Consider the following 19,101-nt stretch of genomic DNA (forward strand, 5'->3'; position numbering starts at 1 on the left):
CTTTTTGTGTGTGTTTTTTCAGGTGTTTGTAAACTTCGTGAAACAACAAAGTGACCGATCTGTCCTCTCGGCAAGTTCCAGACAACAAACCTACCAAGTGTAGATGGTGTAATTAAAACCCGGATAGTTGGTATTAATCTCATAGTCGTATTAATTACTTAAAATCCAGATACTTGGTATTAATCTTAATCGTATTAATTACTTAAAATCCATATACTTGGTATTAATCTTAGTGTAATAAATTAATTAAAACCCGGATACTCGGTATTAATTTAAATGAAATTAATTAATTAAGACCCGGATACTCGGTATTAATTTTATAGTGTAATTAATTAATTAAGACCCGGATACTCGGTATTAATTTTATAGTGTAATTAATTAATTAAGACCCGGATACTCGGTATTAATTTTATAGTGTAATTAATTAATTAAGACCCGAATAGTCGGTATTAATTTTATAGTGTAATTAATTAATTAAAACCCGGATACTCGGTATTAATTTAAATGAAATTAATTAATTAAGACCCGGATACTCGGTATTAATTTTATAGTGTAATTAATTAATTAAGACCCGAATACTCGGTATTAATTTTATAGTGTAATTAATTAATTAAGACCCGAATACTCGGTATTAATTTTATAGTGTAATTAATTAATTAAGACCCGGATAGTTGGTATTAATCTTAGTCGTATTAATTGCTTAAAATCCGAATACTTGGCATTCATATTACAGTCGTGTTAAATACTTAAAACCTAGATACTCGGTATTAATCGTACGGTGGTATTAATTAGTTAAAACCCAAATACTCTGTATAATCTTACGTTCGTGTTAATTAGTTAAAACCTCGATACTTGGTATTAATTATTTAAAAGTTAACGTTTACATTTTGACTCCAGGAAAACTTTATTCAATGTATAAGTTACCGACACAAGGCCAATCTGTATGGTGTCCTGTCAGTGTTTATCAAGTTTTGATGTGCTGTCCTGTCAGTGTTTATCAAGTTTTGATGTGCTGTCCTCTCAGTGTTTATCAAGTTTTGATGTGCTGCCCTCTCAGTGTTTATCAAGTTTTGATGTGCTGTCCTGTCAGTGTTTATCAAGTTTTGATGTGCTGGTATTTATTTACCTATCCTAGATCGAAGGTTAATTTAATGTTGGAATATTTTATCTTCCGTATAATTCATATATTAAACAAATTCACTGACATGAAATACCTATGGATAATCACTTTTTTTAATTTAAATATCTTTTATGATTTATTTTAATTAACTTTGCGCGTGATTTTCAAACTCAATTCATTTTACTTTTCACTGTACTCTTTGTAGAGAGTGTTCGGAAAGTCACTGTGCACGTATATATTTATTAACAAACAAAACTGCACAGTGACTTTCCGAACACCCTGTATCATCATATTATTGTTTATTTCTAGTGTAAATTTTATCGAAGTCATTACGAAAAAGTTCTTATTTGGTTGTATTGTGAACTCCATGTCTTCTGAAGACATTTGGTATGGGTATTAAAACTGTAATTAAGTTAAAGTACAGAACAACGTTTCGACCTTCTTAGGTCATCTTCAGGTTAACAAAGAGTGGTCGAAACGTTGTTCTGTACTTTATTGTAATTGAAGTGTTAATACCCATACCAAATGTCTTGAATACATTTTTAGTTCGTAGAGTTCCTGATGACGAGAAACCCACTTGGTTTTGTTTTTTTAAGTTTTAATATTTTTGTTTTACGAGACGTAAGTTGTCATTTCGTATAAACATCGTAGTTAGGCGAATCTTCGGGTCTTTGTATTTCTTTCTGGTATCGTGTGTGTTAGGGGAATCTCACTCTGCGCTTTTCTGTCGTTGTGAGCATAATGTGAAGGTCAAATCCTACTATCAACCAAGTTGTTGGTGACTGGTCGTGTTTACTAGCTGTCTGTGTATAACGTGGATCACTGGAGGATGCCACTGACTAAACCTATCTGTATGTTCCTACCTGACGCCATAGGTGCCAGACATTGCAAGTACGTCGGACGTGTAGACATTGAACTTGTGTATATATAAATGAAGACACCATGTTTAAAATATTTTTTGTGTCTCTACTTTCACATGCAAGAACGAAATTCAAGACTTCATTTTTCTCTTTATTTCCCTAAGGTTTTTGTTCATGTGTGAAATATAAATAAAGCAGAACATGAAGTTTTTATTATTTTTGATGAAAACTTTCTTCACTTTGTTCATAAGAGGGGATTAATCCTGTAAACCTAGATATAGAATCGTATTGAACATTTACGTAGAAAATACACTTTCTAGTCATTCAGACATCTGATAAAAAGACCCATCTTTTGCCGATGTAGTAACCCAACTTTACTGCTCAGAAGAATGTTGTATCAACTGACCTGTAGAGCAAACCCAACTATACTGATCAGAAGAATGTTGTATCAACTGACCTGTAGAGCAAACCCAACTATACTGATCAGAAGAATGTTGTATCAACTGACTTGTAGAGCAAACCCAACTATACTGATCAGAAGAATGTTGTATCAACTGACCTGTAGAGCAAACCCAACTATACTGATCAGAAGAATGTTGTATCAACTGACCTGTAGAGCAAACCCAACTATACTGATCAGAAGAATGTTGTATCAACTGACCTGTAGAGCAAACCCAACTTTACTGATCAGAAGAATGTTGTATCAACTGACCTGTAGAGCAAACCCAACTATACTGATCAGAAGAATGTTGTATCAACTGACTTGTAGAGCAAACCCAACTATACTGATCAGAAGAATGTTGTATCAACTGACTTGTAGAGCAAACCCAACTATACTGATCAGAAGAATGTTGTATCAACTGACTTGTAGAGCAAACCCAACTATACTGATCAGAAGAATGTTGTATCAACTGACTTGTAGAGCAAACCCAACTATACTGATCAGAAGAATGTTGTATCAACTGACTTGTAGAGCAAACCCAACTAGACTGATCAGAAGAATGTTGTATCAAGTGACTTGTAGAGCAAACCCAACTATACTGATCAGAAGAATGTTGTATCAAGTGACTTGTAGAGCAGACCCAACTATACTGATCAGAAGAATGTTGTATCAAGTGACTTGTAGAGCAAACCCAACTATACTGATCAGAAGAATGTTGTATCAAGTGACTTGTAGAGCAGACCCAACTATACTGATCAGAAGAATGTTGTATCAAGTGACTTGTAGAGCAAACTCAACTATACTGATCAGAAGAATGTTGTATCAACCCAGGATTTTATTGCTGTAAATCTGTAAACTTACTACTTTGGACGATTTTTAACGTCTGTGTTTAAAGAGGATAATTCGTGTTATTACCTAAATCCTCAAATTTCTGAAAAAGTATTATCCAGACAACCTTGGCTTATGTCGTGACATTGTATTTTCCTTTCGTTTTTCATATGCACAAACGTTGTTTTGAACTGTTAATTGTTATTAATTATTGTTCTATATTTATAAAAAAGTTTTACTTTCGACCATTCGATATGCAACATTAAATATGTTATTTTGTATTGTTAGCTGAACTCCAGGTGCAGGCAGTGGTGGATTTAAGGTTGTGTGGGCCCAGGGACTAATAACTTTTGTGGGCTGTACATCCTATATAATTTTACATAGAATAAAATTATCAATGGGACTTCATTAAGACCATGGGCCCTGGGGCTGAGCCCCCTCTAGCCCCTACCTAAATACTTCACTCTATGTAGGTTTCTTATTGTCATTATTGACACTCGAGTTCATTGCCTCTGTCTGTCTTTACCCATGACTGTGAGATACTTCCAACATAAGTTCTGTTCAGCCCTTCTCTACATAATTTATTTGTAATAACTGTGCCACACGAGTTCAGTCTCAGCAGACACCGATAGATCAGTGAAGCTGGATTTGTCTGGATACGCATTAAGTCAGATGACTGACGATAGTCATAACGTCCAAAAAGAGATCATAAAACCAAAAGTGGACTGGCCACTTCATCTTCACGTGAATCACACGCAGCACGTGACTCAAATTTTAAATGAAATCACACACAGGTTTTAAAATCATACAGTAATGTCGGTTTTTTTTTATAAAAAGAAAATATCAAACATACATGTAAGACTTTGTTCAGTAAAAGAAGGTTTCTGGTAACCTCTGTGATGAAGCATCTTGTAGACTCGTCAAAACTGGTCTTTCTCTCAAATTCTTTTTAAAGAATGTCTTGTGTTTGAATTCGTATGAAAATCTCACGTTCTTAAGGCATATTTTCTATTGTTGTTAATGTATTCGATAATACTATTTTCCTGTGTTGATTTTTTCTTATCAAACTATTAGGTTTTGTTTGCTTGAGAACGAATTTTTTCTTTTTAAGTACTGTGATAACACACTGTGTTTTATGGTTCGCAGTAATCTCAAAGCATCAAACTTATTTGTGGATTGATTTTGGGAAAGCACAGGTTCATTAACTCGTTTTACTGTTGTCCACCTTTAGTTTCTTCCCCGATAAATCTGTAGGCTTATAACATTAAAAACTGAGTTTATATACTCGTCGAAGTTGTAGCAATGACAACCCTGAGCTTTGTAACAAACGCACGTACCTTCCAATTCTCGTTCCCCGAGCACTGAGTTCACGGACCTAGAAAGGGTAAAAATGTGGGTTGGTTTGTTGTTATGGGAGTCAGTGGGCACTGCAGATAATCTAATATTATGTTGCACTGAAACAAACGAACTTCTCACACCTACACCTTCGACTAATTGTTACTAATGTTAGTAAGGCTCGAGTTTAAGCAGGCTATTTTATGAGCATGCATCACTTTTCAAGTTTCCATTTTTGATGAAGATTCCTCATGCCAGTGTCAAAATGTTCCTCAATAAATGAAAATAGCAGATGTCTGAATGAAAACTGTCGAAAGTTTGTCGTAAAGTTTTATTTTTACAAAAAGGTTTGGTCGACAGCCAGAGTTGTATAATAGATTCTTGGTTTTTGGAACTTGAAGTTGCACAGTGGCATAACATTATACGTCGCAACTTGAATTTTAAACACGTAACCAGGTAACGCATTCTCAAACTACCATTGGTGACATCACTCTTCGACTAGAAGGAGAAACGCCTTCCTTACCGTAGGTTGACCTTATGAAGTCACTTTGCTCTAGTCTTGTCACTTTAAAATTGGTGACGGCTACTGCACATGACCCTCAAGTAAAGTAATTTCTTTAACTACTAACAAGGGAAGATATATTTGTGTTCTTGTATATGGCCTCTCGAATAATTCGTAGTGCATCTGCGCATAAATCCAAAAATAGTATCTAGCGGTAACAACGTTGTGAAACCAGTCCAGGGAGCAGGTGTTGATACTACAACTATGATCATAAAGTACGAGTTTACATTCTGTTAGAACATTGGAAGAATAAGTAGATATATTCAAACACATCACCATTTTCCACGTCATGCTGGGGTCTGGTAGTACTGTGACATACACGTGATGTAATTTGTCCCTGGTATTACCTGAGGATGTTGAACAGCTGAAGCTGTGGGTTCGAAAAGTGACCAGTACGGTTTGCTCAACGCATCATTTTCCAATGTCGTAGAGACTCAGTCGCTTCGCTACTCCTTGTGCTAGCATTGTCTGGCATGCTCAAGTATCTGAAGTCTGTCTAACACTGTTAATGTTATGATACGAACAAATCATAAAGAGCTTTACTAAAGTGAAACTATTTCTAATCAGTTTGAATTTTTAGACTTTCAGGGGAATTTTAACATTGATACTGTTGATAATGTGATGGACTTGTAAAATATGAAAACGTAACAAAACACTAACCAAACATCATTCTGAAGTGACTATGATACTTAAAGTTTGTTTATTGTGCGTCAGTTTGGCCAATAGTGTCATGTTATGGAAGCTTGGGACCTGCTCATAAAACGTATTCTTATCTTATAGTATAAAAGATACACTTATCTGTTGTTATTTCTTTCACTCTGGGATAACGGTAGACAACAAGACCAGACTTTTGTCCATTACTACGTCCATTAGTTACATTGATTAAACCAGGTTCACACGGCTAGTCCTTGCGTAAACACGTGCCAACTTGACGTCACAAAGTCGAGACTCTGGGATATCCCAGCTCGAGACGTCACGAGCAAAACCTCTATGTAAAATTAGTGATGGACACTCTTTTATGATTTGTGTTGTGATGAACAGTAAGAGACATGGAGGGTCAAAGCTGATCTTGTTCTTGTTAGTACTTCTGAAACTCTATGAAACGATTGCTGTTCCGTTTCTCGTTTGGTTTTCCTTTACTTGGTTTGAGCTTTTTATTGTTATGTGTGTTCGTGTTTGTTTTACGACTGTTATTATTGTTCTCACTTCTAACTCAGCCAAGAGTAATTATTCTAACGTAATAATTAACTGTTACAATGGTATTTGTGAGATATTAATTACTTCAAAGTTAATCTATATTTTTGCTGTCTTTACTCACGTCTTATTTGTTTAGTATGAAAATGTTTTAAACGATTTTGATAAACTTAAATTAGATACCATAATCGTACATGAGAAACACTTGGTAACGGTCAGGGCGCTCGACTGGAAATTTGAGGGTTGCGGGTTCGAATCCCGGTCGCACCAAACATACTCGCCCTTTCAGCCGTGGGGTAGTTAAAATGTTATGGTCAATCCCACTATTTGTTGGTAAAGAGTTGGCGGTGGGTGGTGATGACGAGCTGCCTTCCCTTTAGTCTTACACCACCAAGTTAGGGACGGCTAATGCTAATAGTCCTTGTGTAGCTTTGCGCAAAATTCAAAACGAAACACACACACACTCACAAACAGTATTTGGTTACGCATTAAACTTAATGGTTGTAGGTTATAGTGTTTACTTGTATATTAACGTCATTCATAGTGTGGATGACCTTAAGTAATGTAATAATTATGAAATTTTAGTTTCGTTTGTCATAGTGTCAATTACTCAAATTATTGAATATATTACCATTAATGAAAACTTTTTTAACATATTTGTGCTGACGCATATGTTGCTTTACGTCAGTCCTAATAGATATGTGTGTTTTTGTTGTCCCTGTCACCATAAGCTAAACGGTTGGAATAGTAAAAACTGATGACCCTGGCACATTTCCATAGTGAGTAATATAAAACCAACTTTGTTTTGTATTTTCGTCACAGCATTTGAAGGTTTCTAAACAATCCAGGATTTTTACGCCATAAAAGGTTGTGGTAGCTTATCACACATTACGTTTTCTCAAGGTTTGAAGTAAAGTTATTAATACGACAAAATAGCTTGTGGTGCTCTCAGAAAATACTAATTAATTAACAAATGTTTATTTCATGCACTGTTAACGAGAGTATTCGTTAAACAAATTTATCCCTTGGTGATTGAACAGTAAGTCTAAAATTCCATAACTTTACGATCAATAATAAACGAAAACTTGTAGAAAATAAAGGATGATAGGTTTTATTGTAGAATGATAACGGAGGAAACATCAGTTAGCTTTACTTTTACATCAAGTCCGTTTTACTAATTTTTATATCAGTTTCACTCGTCTACAAGTACTAAAGCCTTATTTTAAATCAAATCAAACTGTTTTTCTTTGGGTGATTCAAACGTATACAGTTTTTTGGTGTTTTTCACGTAATCATTTTCCATGTAATTTAAAAGTTCACAGTGTTACAGGTTTGGGAAACATTAATTTTTAACGTGTATTTATTCTAATGTGTTATTTTGGACTTTACCTGTTTCTCAAACACGTTTTTGTAACTGTTTATTCATCAAATTTCTTGTGGTGCAGGACTTTTTTGGTTATAGTATCTTTTACCTAATGACATATGAATTACCAAAATAAAACAATGATGCAATTAATATTACATTTAATCGTATTAATTGCCGTGTATTCCACACACAAATTATCTTAAGTATTCTTTGTGCAGGATACTTTATCATACCTAAACATAAAATCAGTATGGATCCTGTTTAAAATGAATATTTAATTTGAATGTTAATTAGCTGATGGTTATAGTCTGGAATAATATTTTCCTTTTTTTTATTTTTCAGAACTTGGCACAGTTTAACACCAACATAAACCAATTAACATCATGAAGGACATTTGTCTAATGAAATGTTTTTTTGTGAGTAAATGACTCTTCATGAAATTAAGTAAACCAAACATGATTTAAGTATGTCATTAACTTAAAACTGTTCTAGTTTTTTTTTTTTTTTTATGTATGATCATAAGAAAAAGTCCTTTCTCCAGTTGCCATTCGACACGTAACAATATTATTTCACCTTGGTAACACAAATTGTAACCTTTACTTGTTACCTTGGATAAATAAACAAGCCACATTATATAGCTGCTGAAAACATAACGTCGAGTGAATCTAGTGACACCTACTAGTCATTTTCAAATGTGATTAGTTTTAATTTTCGCCCAACCTCGTGTAAGAATATGTGTACCTGTAAAAATCAGTTTATAATATTTAGTATTGAACTGGAAAATAATAATATTATGCTTATGATTTATCTTTGTCAATCGATGCACCATAATCAATACTTTAAAAATATAGACTTAGCTACTGATCAGAAGTTAATTTAAAATAAGATAAACCATTTCTCAGATGGATAATTTGGATAAAACTGAACGAAATGGAGATTTTTTTTCTCTTTTTAATTATTCCAGTTTTGTAACTTTGATTTTCATCATGATTTTCCATACCTCCAATTAAAGGATAAGTTAATGATTACGTTTGGTTTACAATTTTTTCATTGGCTCCATTTTTCTTTGTTTAACAATGTGCTGATAAAGTGACGTGTCGTTGATTCTTGTTTTGTAACTATTAACAGATCTGTTTGTTACCTTATCATACATAACCTATTTATGGGTTCTAGAAGTTCACTATGACTAACTTTTTCAGAACTGTAACACACAACAGATGTGAAATTACTGTTAAGTGGCAATGTCTAACTTGAATTAGAATATAAAATAACTCTTACGATTCAAATAGAGAATATGTAGCAGATTTTGGTTCACTGCAGAATATAGGAAAAATACATTTTCTAGTTCGACTTTGAATTGCGTGCGTGTGTGTGTGTTATTATTGTGCTGTGTTTAGATGCGATATATTAGTTAAATTACGTGCGTGTGTATTGTGTTTAGACGTAATATACTGCTTAAATTGCGTGCGTGTGTGTGTTATTAGTGTGCTGTGTTTAGACGTAATATATTGCTTAAATTACGTGCGTGTGTGTGTTATTAGTGTGCTGTGTGTAGACGTGATATATTGGTTAAATTACGTGCGTGTGTGTGTTATTAGTGTGCTGTGTGTAGACTGATATATTGGTTAAATTACGTGCGTGTGTGTGTTATTAGTGTGCTGTGTGTAGACTGATATATTGGTTAAATTACGTGCGTGTGTGTGTTATTAGTGTGCTGTGTTTAGACGTGATATATTGGTTAAATTACGTGCGTGTGTGTGTTATTAGTGTGCTGTGTGTAGACTGATATATTGGTTAAATTACGTGCGTGTGTGTGTTATTAGTGTGCTGTGTTTAGACGTGATATATTGGTTAAATTACGTGCGTGTGCGTTGATAGTGTGCTGTGTTTAGACTTGATATACTGGTTAAATTACGTGCGTGTGTGTGTTATTAGTGTGCTGTGTGTAGACTGATATATTGGTTAAATTACGTGCGTGTGCGTTGATAGAAGTGTGCTGTGTTTAGACTTGATATACTGGTTAAATTACGCGTGTGTGTATTATTAGTGTGCTGTGTTTAGACGTGATATATTGGTTAAATTACGTGCGTGTGCGTTGATAGTGTGCTGTGTTTAGACTTGATATACTGGTTAAATTACGCGTGTGTGTATTATTAGTGTGCTGTGTTTAGACGTGATATATTGGTTAGAGGAAGAAAGTGGTTTAAGAATTGTAAAGGAACCTTAAATATTTATATTTTTTACGATTTCTGTTAAAAAAGCCACTAAAATTACTAGCCGTCTCTCCCCAGTAGCTCAGCAGCAAGTCTGAATACTTATGACCCTAAAAAACAAAAAAACAAACGGGTTTTGATACTCGTGGTGAGCACAGCACGGATATTCCATTGTGTAGTTTTGCACTTACACGTTATCAGTCATGTCAGTGACGATTTATGTTGGAACGGTCGCTTGACATCTAGAAAAGAACTACTGGATGTTTTTATTCTATTAATAACAGATGAAACGGGTGATTTCTCTTTCCAGCAAATTTTAATTTTAACTGAAAAAAATCATTAGCCAGTCCCCCCCAGACAGTTAACTTTTAACTTTTCTCCCTGTATTTTACTATTCGGACAAGAGGTAAAGCTAAGAAGTTCGTGTTTATATTTCAAAACATTCCAAGTTTTCTTGTCAACCACTTTAATATACCTCTGTCAACACGTCAGGTATGTACAGTTATGAGCTAGCCAGCTTTGATAAACAGAATAGTTTTAACTTAAGAATAACAGACAAACCACTATTTATTATGACAAGAACAATGTGTTTTAAAAATATTGCTCAAAAAGAAATACACTGTGCTGTTTTGTTTCCGTTAAAAGAACATTCTTTCCTGAGTTGTGTAGATAGCAGATTTATAATGCTTAATTGGACATTGTGTCTATGATTGTGTGGCTGCTTTTATATCTGCAAGTAAAGAACAGAATGTAGATAAATGTGGAGTTTCAATCTACTGTGCAGTTTTTGCTTTTCTTTTTTGGATGTTAGGTACGTTTATTTTTAGTATATATGACATTCTTCGACCATTTTCAATAAAACTGGTGGCTGAGCGGTAAGCCTGAATGAAGGTTTGTAACGCTGTTAAATCGGTTTCGATACCTGCAGTGGACAGATCACAAATGGCTCATTACGTAGCTTTATGTTTAAAAATTGTATCCTAATTTAATAATCATCCTAAATATTCTAAAACTGGATAATTATATTTTAAATTACCGTATTCACACATTACCAGAGAATTTCATGAAACATTTAAAATTAGTTGTGTTTGGAATGCGTGAGAATTTTTGAAACTTGAAAGCTTGTTAATTTTGCCATAAAATTAAGCAACAATTAAGCCAATAAAAATTAACAAAACATTTGAAGAAGTACTGCATATTTCAGTGGTTTTTGTGAAGCGCGTATTACACCCATAATATAATGCGAGTTTTATGTACCAAAATCAATCTTGTTTATACTTGGTGGGACTTTACGCCATCTTTATCCAGTGTTGATGTATCAGCAGCTCATTTCATATTTCATTACGAAGTTCTAACAGTTCATCATAACGAAAGTAATTTAATGGACGTAAAAGTTTACCATTTCTAACATGCTGCGCTGCTAGTTATTCGATACATGACGTTACACACTGACTACGTATATATAGAAGAGAAAAAAGGTTGTCGGACCTTTTGTTATAGGTATGGCTCAGTTTTGGTAATGAATTTAAATGTTGGTGCATGTAGGTTTTAGGGGAGTAACGTACTTTGCAGATTAAAAAAAAATGGTGTGTTTTTACCGTCAGATTTAAAACTATTCAAAGCAGGTAACGGATCTCGGATCCCATATAATTTAAACTCATAAAGTGTTCTGCATCACATCTACTTTTCAGGAGTTGAAGAGTAGAGAAATATGGTAAATTGGACAAGCAAATTACAAGTGTCGCCACTCGGCAGAAAACCTGCGTTGGTCCACAACTAATAAGACCAAAGTAAAATGTCTTATGTACACATTAAATTAGTAGAAGTTGCTGTTGTATTCTGTTGTCAGTGGATTACAAAAGTTTTAAGAAAGTAATGCTACTCTGGATGAGTCAAACAGACCTGAACACTGACTTGGCATACCGGACAGATTTGTAGTCAGCTGAGTCTCTGGTTTGAATCCTGTCTTGCTTCTCCACCCTGGTTTAATTTTACGCTTGTTCAGTGAACTTGTTTCAGGTTTTTAAAGATGGATAGCATAAAAATTTCCTGCGATTTTGTGTTAATTCACCCGGTGACAAAAGTTCACTTTCTAAAAAGTGTTCGTGTAAAAATAGGTTTCGTTTGCGGTGCTAGTTATACTCTCGTGATCGTGCATGTTTCTGAATAAGTTAAAAGAAAGAAAAAAGATCTCATGAACTCATTTCTTTGAGTTGCTTTCGTTTTCCAAATGTAGGTTCACGGTGTTTTATTACTTTCACATTTATTATTATTCCACACACAACAGTAACTCGTGTCTCCAACGGTTAAGTTACTTTAAACTATAATGCTAAAATTCTGGGTTCGATCTCTGTAGTGAACTTAGTTCAAGTAACCTATTATACATCGTTTTGATTAAATGAACCAAATCGATGTGGACTAGATAAACTATACCTGTAGTTGGGGCTAGGTACTTGGACTTCTAACCATAAGTAGCAGGCGAAATGGTATTTCAGACGACACCTCAGTAGGTGGTTCAGATATTGTAATTACGTCACAGTGATTGTAAATAAATATAGGTAAATTAAATTTCTTCGTCCATTATAGCAAGATTGTGATACTGCTGTTCGTGTTTTCGTTTCTTTGTGGCAGAATATTTACTTGCTTGGAAAATTGTATTTATTAATATAAAGAATAAAAGATAACCATATATCCAGTATTAGAAGTAAGAACATGCTATACTTTTCGTATAGTGTTTGAAATCTTTAGTAAATGTCGGTGCTTTGTCATCGTTGTTCAGACACTGATTTTCAGTATCTGTTGTTTTTGTATAAAATAAGTGGCCTACACAGCTAAGGTTTCTTGGCTTAAAAACGACGGCACTGAAAAATGAACGTGGCTTTTTTATTTAAAGTGTTTGTCAACTGACGTATTTCTTTACATGTACCACACGTGATTGCTCACAACAAACCAAACATATCTAGTTAACCCTATTGTTGACCCTACTCAGGTCCAAAGAGAGGAAGGCAAATAGATAGGTGTAGATTTGGTAACAATAGGTCCATTAGTTTTTCAGTTATAAATGAACACGAAGACTTGTCAAATAATGGTTTAGGTTTTCTTATTTTTGGTTGGCATCCATAAATCTTATACATATTGTTTCTAATAATTAAAACATCCGATGATATTGTGTATTGTTTTTTTTACCAGTTACCGGTCCAAGTTTCATATATTTTGCACTTTCTTGTTTCATAATTTCCACATTATATTTTTGTAAACAGTAGTCATAAATAGTGACTTAAGATGGAAAAAAATGTGCACGGTTTTGACTTAACATACGATTTTTTGTGTCATGTTTAAACACAAGTTGAGAACATGACTTAAAACATGTCTTGTGGTGTTTTATTGGAGACATTCTGTTTGTTACATTTTGTCCGTTACCTTTCTTCACATGTACTATCATATAAGATGTTTTCTTAAGTCTTTCTGTACATAAAAAAGTAACCTCTAGCTTGGAAAAAAAATTGTTTTTAGTATCCAAAGTAGAGCCGAACCAGACAGAATCCAGCTATACCGGTACATTTCACTATTTTGAGCAGAACGTTGTTACGTAAACATGACCATCATAAAACTTCTATGTTTAGCTGTAGTGTATCTTTCAAGAGATAGCTTACTTGCGAATTAAACATATATATAAAAATTGGTTTTATACAACTTATCAAGGTTGTTACTCTAAACGAAGTTCGCAAAACTTTTTTTTATTATTAATAATCACTTTATTTAAAACTAATGTTATAACAAAAGTTTATTTCAACCAACTAATATATTAAAGAAAAATCAAATATATATTTTAGTATTTTAAAAGTAATGTATCGGCAAAATATCTTTTAATTGTCAAACTTGTGATTGTGATTCCAGATCAAAGGCTTAACGTTGAATACTGGAACGTTTAGAATATTATGCACATATAGGAAAAATACCCACCAAAGTATTAGATTGTTTAGTGTTTTTTTCCTTTTCTTTATAACCCGGATGATGTCAGTTCCACAACTAACAGATACAGTGGCATTGCTGAATGAGCTAGAAAACTATTTTTATAATGATTTGTTTCTGTTTTTGAATAAACCATTCACTCAACCAAAACTTTAGTCTCGTCTGTTAGGCCTAAAAACCTACATTGCTTTGTCACTTCGGTATAAACGATTACTGTAACGTATCAAAAGATGATAAATAACACGATTGTCGTTAAACATGTTTATAAACTGAAATAAACATCTGCAGTTTTATTGCTTTCATGTGTGGTGAACTAATTACCCACGGAGAATTAATTATTTAGCATGGTTAATATAATAGTAACTGAGCATTTGTACTAACAGTAGTGTGTGACATATTTCCTTCATCTGCGTGTGTTTATATTGTATTTCATTATAAATTCTGAGCGTGTTTACAACATGATGTGTCATATTGAGAGGGTAATAATAATGTAAAGTAAGGATACGAGAGTTATTGTTTGTACGTTTTGTAAGAACTCGACCGTGGGTTTTCTATAAATCCAGCATTTTTAACACTTCAGGTTTGGTCACTTCAACTAAGTGACCCTAGTTGGATTTATTTAGAAAGTGTCTTTAAAATTCTAAGCTTTTCGCCGATTGGAGTTGTTTAATTTTCTTCAACACTTAGGATAATTTTGTATGTAGTAGGATAAACAAGTGTGGTGAATTGTAAATTATGTTAGTGTGAAAATATATGTGGTTCGTTCATTTTATTATACGGTATAGTGGTAAGATATTAATTGTGTGTGATTTTATAACCGAAGTGTTAGTTTCTGTAACAATTTTCCATTGATGTGGGTGCATATGTAATTTTTTGAAATAAATTTGTAGTTCAATAATGTTCAAGATTTAACTTTGAGATTTTAAACCTAAAAGTAAAGTGAACCAAGATCACGACTTTAATCGAATGCTGTTTTTTCTTAAAGGAAACTTGATAAAAAAACGGGACCTTATATTTGGTGAAACAATAAAGTGTAAATTTATCATTAATTTCTTCTTCAAAAGTTTCAAGTGTGTCTAGTTTATCCCCAGATTTCTATGTACGTTATCAAAGTAAATCATTAATGGTAGAATGTCCCCGTTGGAACAGTTTATGCTTATAATGCTGAAATTCGGAGTTCATTTTCCTGGGATGTACAGACAGTCTATTTCAAACAAACAACAAAATAATTAATAATGGAAATAATAATATTTAACTTATACTAGCTATTAGTTTTATAAAATGTACATATATAACAAATGTACGAGATACACGTGCAGATTACAATCACTTTCATTATCAGCTAGTTCTAAAAATTATATCAGATGGATGGTTAAGGAACCAGAAAAGAAAAGGTGATATTTTTGGAGGCTTGTAATTGAATTTTAGTAGCTTTAGAGCAGTAATGTAAACAAGAAACGTGTGATGCTTCGAAATAATTGTGTACAATTTCTGATGGTGTTAACAATTCTGTACAATAATTTAGATTCAAATTGTGCTGTACACTATCTGGTGGTGGTTTTACTACAATGTGTAAAATGAATTGATATTAAAGTATCTTGAGAAAATATCGTTAGCGTGGTATTATTTGTGTGTTTTTGGGTCCAAGTTTATCTCTGGTAAACATTCTGTAAAGAAGAATAGACAACATCTCTAACTTTGCAGTATCAGTTGCTACCGATACAACTTCATTAGATGGAACTTTGTTTTTTATCTCGTACATTGTTTTGTTCGATAGCTAATGGTACTCTAACGCATGGTTTTTCATACTATGTTCCGCCATAGTTATCTGGGGCTCCGCGAGGGATTTTTAAAATGTTAATATTTTTTCCTAAAACTATAAAATTGAAGCAGATTACACTGTACAAAAAACTAAAATATATCTTTAATATAACAAGTTTATCGCGTATTGGGCCCTTTAATATTTTAATCTGCCTAACGCCAGACGATTTTATTTAGCTTAGGGGAAAGTTCTCGCGGTCTCAATTAACTTCGACAGTGAAACTACTGGTTCGTAGTAGATATGGTACTATCTCAAGATCGCATGTGTCATTATAGGTGCGAAATAGCCTAGTAATTTTCGTGTGAAACATCGATCAACCTTGGGTAGTGATGCCAATTGTCTTTTAAAAGCCAGATGAGGATTAGCGGCTAAATCTCGAACGAAATGAAACGTGATGTCATAGCTGAAAGTTGTCCAAATTTGGAACATTGTGATGCAATTAGATGCAGTAGCAATTGTTTTACTTTCAAAGTATATTTATGTGAAGTTTAATGACATTTATGACAATTATAATTAGTAATTGTTAAGTTAGGTTAGATTCGTTGTAGTTTAATTGGACAAACTTGGTACCAATGAACTATATGACGTCATATGTCCCCACGAAGTCAAGTTTCGTTTTGTATCAAAACGGCTGGTATGGTTATTAACACTTTCATTGAAAAGTAGAGAACAACGTGTCGACTTTCCTAGGTCATCTTCAGGTTAAGAAAGAGAAAGTGTTTGAATGTGACCGTTGATGGACACGTCTTAGGGACGAGAGTATAAACGGGTACCGGATTGTAGGGGGCGTTGCAAGTGGATGTTAGGTTAATAATTAATATAGGTATAAAAGTGTTCCTTTCAGGGGCGTAGGTCCTGGGGGATGGGGTATACATCCCCCTTCACTTTAGGGGGGGTATGGTGCATACAATCATCCCCCCCTACAGTTTAGTCTGTTGAATTGTTTTATTGCATCACAGGCCTACAAATTGTGTGTTTGTTCTTGTGATTCTCGTGTTATTACCAATCGAATTACATAATTAGGCCTAGATGTAGGCTTTTTCAGTAGCCGAAATGTACATTTTTAATATAGGCGTGCTTCTAAGCTTTACGATCTAAGCGATAGTTCGTAAGTGTCAGTTAGTAGGCCTAAGTATACATGCAAGTGTCGTGACAACATGATTACTCTGTGACTGCATGTTAACAGCTTTCAGGTCCACATAAGTGGTTGCAAAAATCATCTCCCCCATCGGGTGTAAAAAATCCACGCCCCTGGTTCTTTTATATTGGTTTAATTTTGGTTTTATTTGCTGTATAAGTAGGGCTTCTTTGATTTTGTGTTCGTTTATATACGTTTCGCTACTTAGTATCTGAGCGTTTTCTATGGTTATGTTGTGTTTATTTGATTTGCAGTTTTCTAAAACATGTGAAGATTTTTTAAATCTAGTTTCCAATTTTCTGCTTGTTTCTCCAATACAGAAGTCGTGGCAATTTTATAAATTATGTTGGTGTTGTGTTATCAGTGTAATTTTTACATAATATAAACTTTAGTTTTGTACCTGGTTTTTGAATAAATTTAGTGTTTAATGGAATGTTGTGTTTTATTAGAAGTTTTTTTTTCCAAATGTTGTTATTTTTTCACTGATGTCAGGAGCATATGGTATGGAGCAGTATAAGGTTTTGTAGTTTGTTGTATCTTGGGATTTATAGTTGTTTGTCCAGGTGTATGCGTGTAATTTTTTCCACGGTTTTTTGAAGAAATTTGTTGATGTTGATGAAGTGTTTTATTTTATTGAGTTCATCATTAATTTTATCAGGTGAACATAGTTTTGTGTTTGTGTTTATTTGGTTTCTTAATATGTTGAGTTTTTGTTTTGTTTCATGTGTTGAGTCCCAGAATATGTATAATCCAGTACGGGTGATTTTTCCGTGGATTCATATTTTGAATTATAACCGATATATAATTTATATATCGGTTCTAGTGACCTTGAGGTTAAGAAATGCTGTTTGGTTAGTTTTTTCCTATCCACAGGTGAACTTAATGTTGGAATGTATCGAGTTAACGTGATTGAAAAATTAAGGGTGTGTTATGTAGGTGTGATTCTAGTAATTGTATCAACATATCTAACAGTATAGTGTTGAGTGTAAGGATGAACTGATCACTTCTGATTCAACCTGCGTCATAAAAATGTTGGATAGAACTGGTGACACGGGATTTCCCATACTAAGACCATTTATTTGTAGGTAGTTTTGTTTATTGAACATAAAGTTAGTTTTGGTAGTAGTGAGTTCTATCAGGTTGCTAACTGGTTGCTGGGAATGTGTATCAATGGGTTTGGGTCTTTGATGTAATGTTCTAAAGCATGTTTAATTTTGTTCGTGATTTAGATGCACGTCAGATCTGGTTTAATATTTTGTTTGGCTTAAAATTTTCGGTTAAAAAACAAAGAAAATGTTAAAATAATATGTTACCCTTTTCTTTTAGAAAAATATATTATTCTAGCGGCCTAGCCTTTTTACCAGGAATCTTTTATTTGTGACTTCGTTATAGCAACACTGATCTCAGGTCAGCATGTCATTGTATGATAATAAAACTCAAGTGCTTGACTGATCTCAGGTCAGCATGTCATTGTATGATAAAACTCAAGTGCTTGAACGAGTTTTCATTAAGAAGCTATTTTGTGTCCATGAAAATACTTTTGAAGTGCCAAAAACATAAGAATGCGTTTTTAGATAAATTAATAATTAGTTGTCACTTATAATGGATAAGTGGCTGAATATCAATAATAAATCTGATACGAGTAAAAATCTTCCTAGGACTAATATGAATTCATCGGCGTTATCGTCGTCTGCAAGCACTTCAACACAGGATGATACAAGACGTACTGAAACAAGAAATAAAACAAAGTATGATGAAAGTTTTATTTAGATGGACAGGTAATGAAGATGGACCTAGTGGGTTGTGTGTTGAATGTGGAACAGTGTTGAGTAACAGTACTTTGCATCCAGCAAAGTTAAAACGGCATCTAGAAACCAAACACTCCCAATTATAAAATCCAACTTCCGAATATTTCAAAATAAAATGTTTGTAATTAAATGCGCGAGCGAGCGAGCGAGCTCATAGATTGTTTGAAGCTAGAGATTTGGGGCGTCAGCCCTTATTTTCCTTCAGGTTTCTACGCGATATTTAATTTATTGTTGGTTTACACATAGACGTAGGCCTGATATTCGTAATAAAAAGATAAATTCAAGTCTTCTATATTTAGTGTTTGTACTTTTAACAGATGTACAGCACACTCACAAAGCATTCTCGGTTACACTAGTACAGGTGTGTATGTTATAATTTTAACGCATCTCTTCCGACGAGGGTCGAATAACAATGTGTATTTGGCTACAAATAAGCCAAGA

At 33.7% G+C, this 19,101-nt stretch overlaps 1 protein-coding gene across 2 annotated transcripts in view; it reads left to right on the top strand.

Annotated features, from left to right (window-relative positions):
* LOC143248485 (ATP-binding cassette sub-family A member 2-like) overlaps positions 1–8,732 on the top strand; it is a 149,733-nt gene extending 141,001 nt beyond the window's left edge. For both annotated transcript variants that reach the window (XM_076496892.1, XM_076496893.1), the window contains 2 exons: positions 23–130; positions 8,050–8,732. In XM_076496892.1, coding sequence (XP_076353007.1) covers positions 23–103 — 81 coding nt within the window. In that variant the 3' untranslated portion in view covers positions 104–130; positions 8,050–8,732. The remainder of the gene's footprint in view (positions 1–22; positions 131–8,049) is intronic.
* Positions 8,733–19,101: the final 10,369 nt, after the last annotated feature.

The sequence above is a fragment of the Tachypleus tridentatus genome, chromosome 4, assembly GCF_004210375.1.
Source record: "Tachypleus tridentatus isolate NWPU-2018 chromosome 4, ASM421037v1, whole genome shotgun sequence".
NCBI lineage: Eukaryota > Metazoa > Arthropoda > Merostomata > Xiphosura > Limulidae > Tachypleus > Tachypleus tridentatus.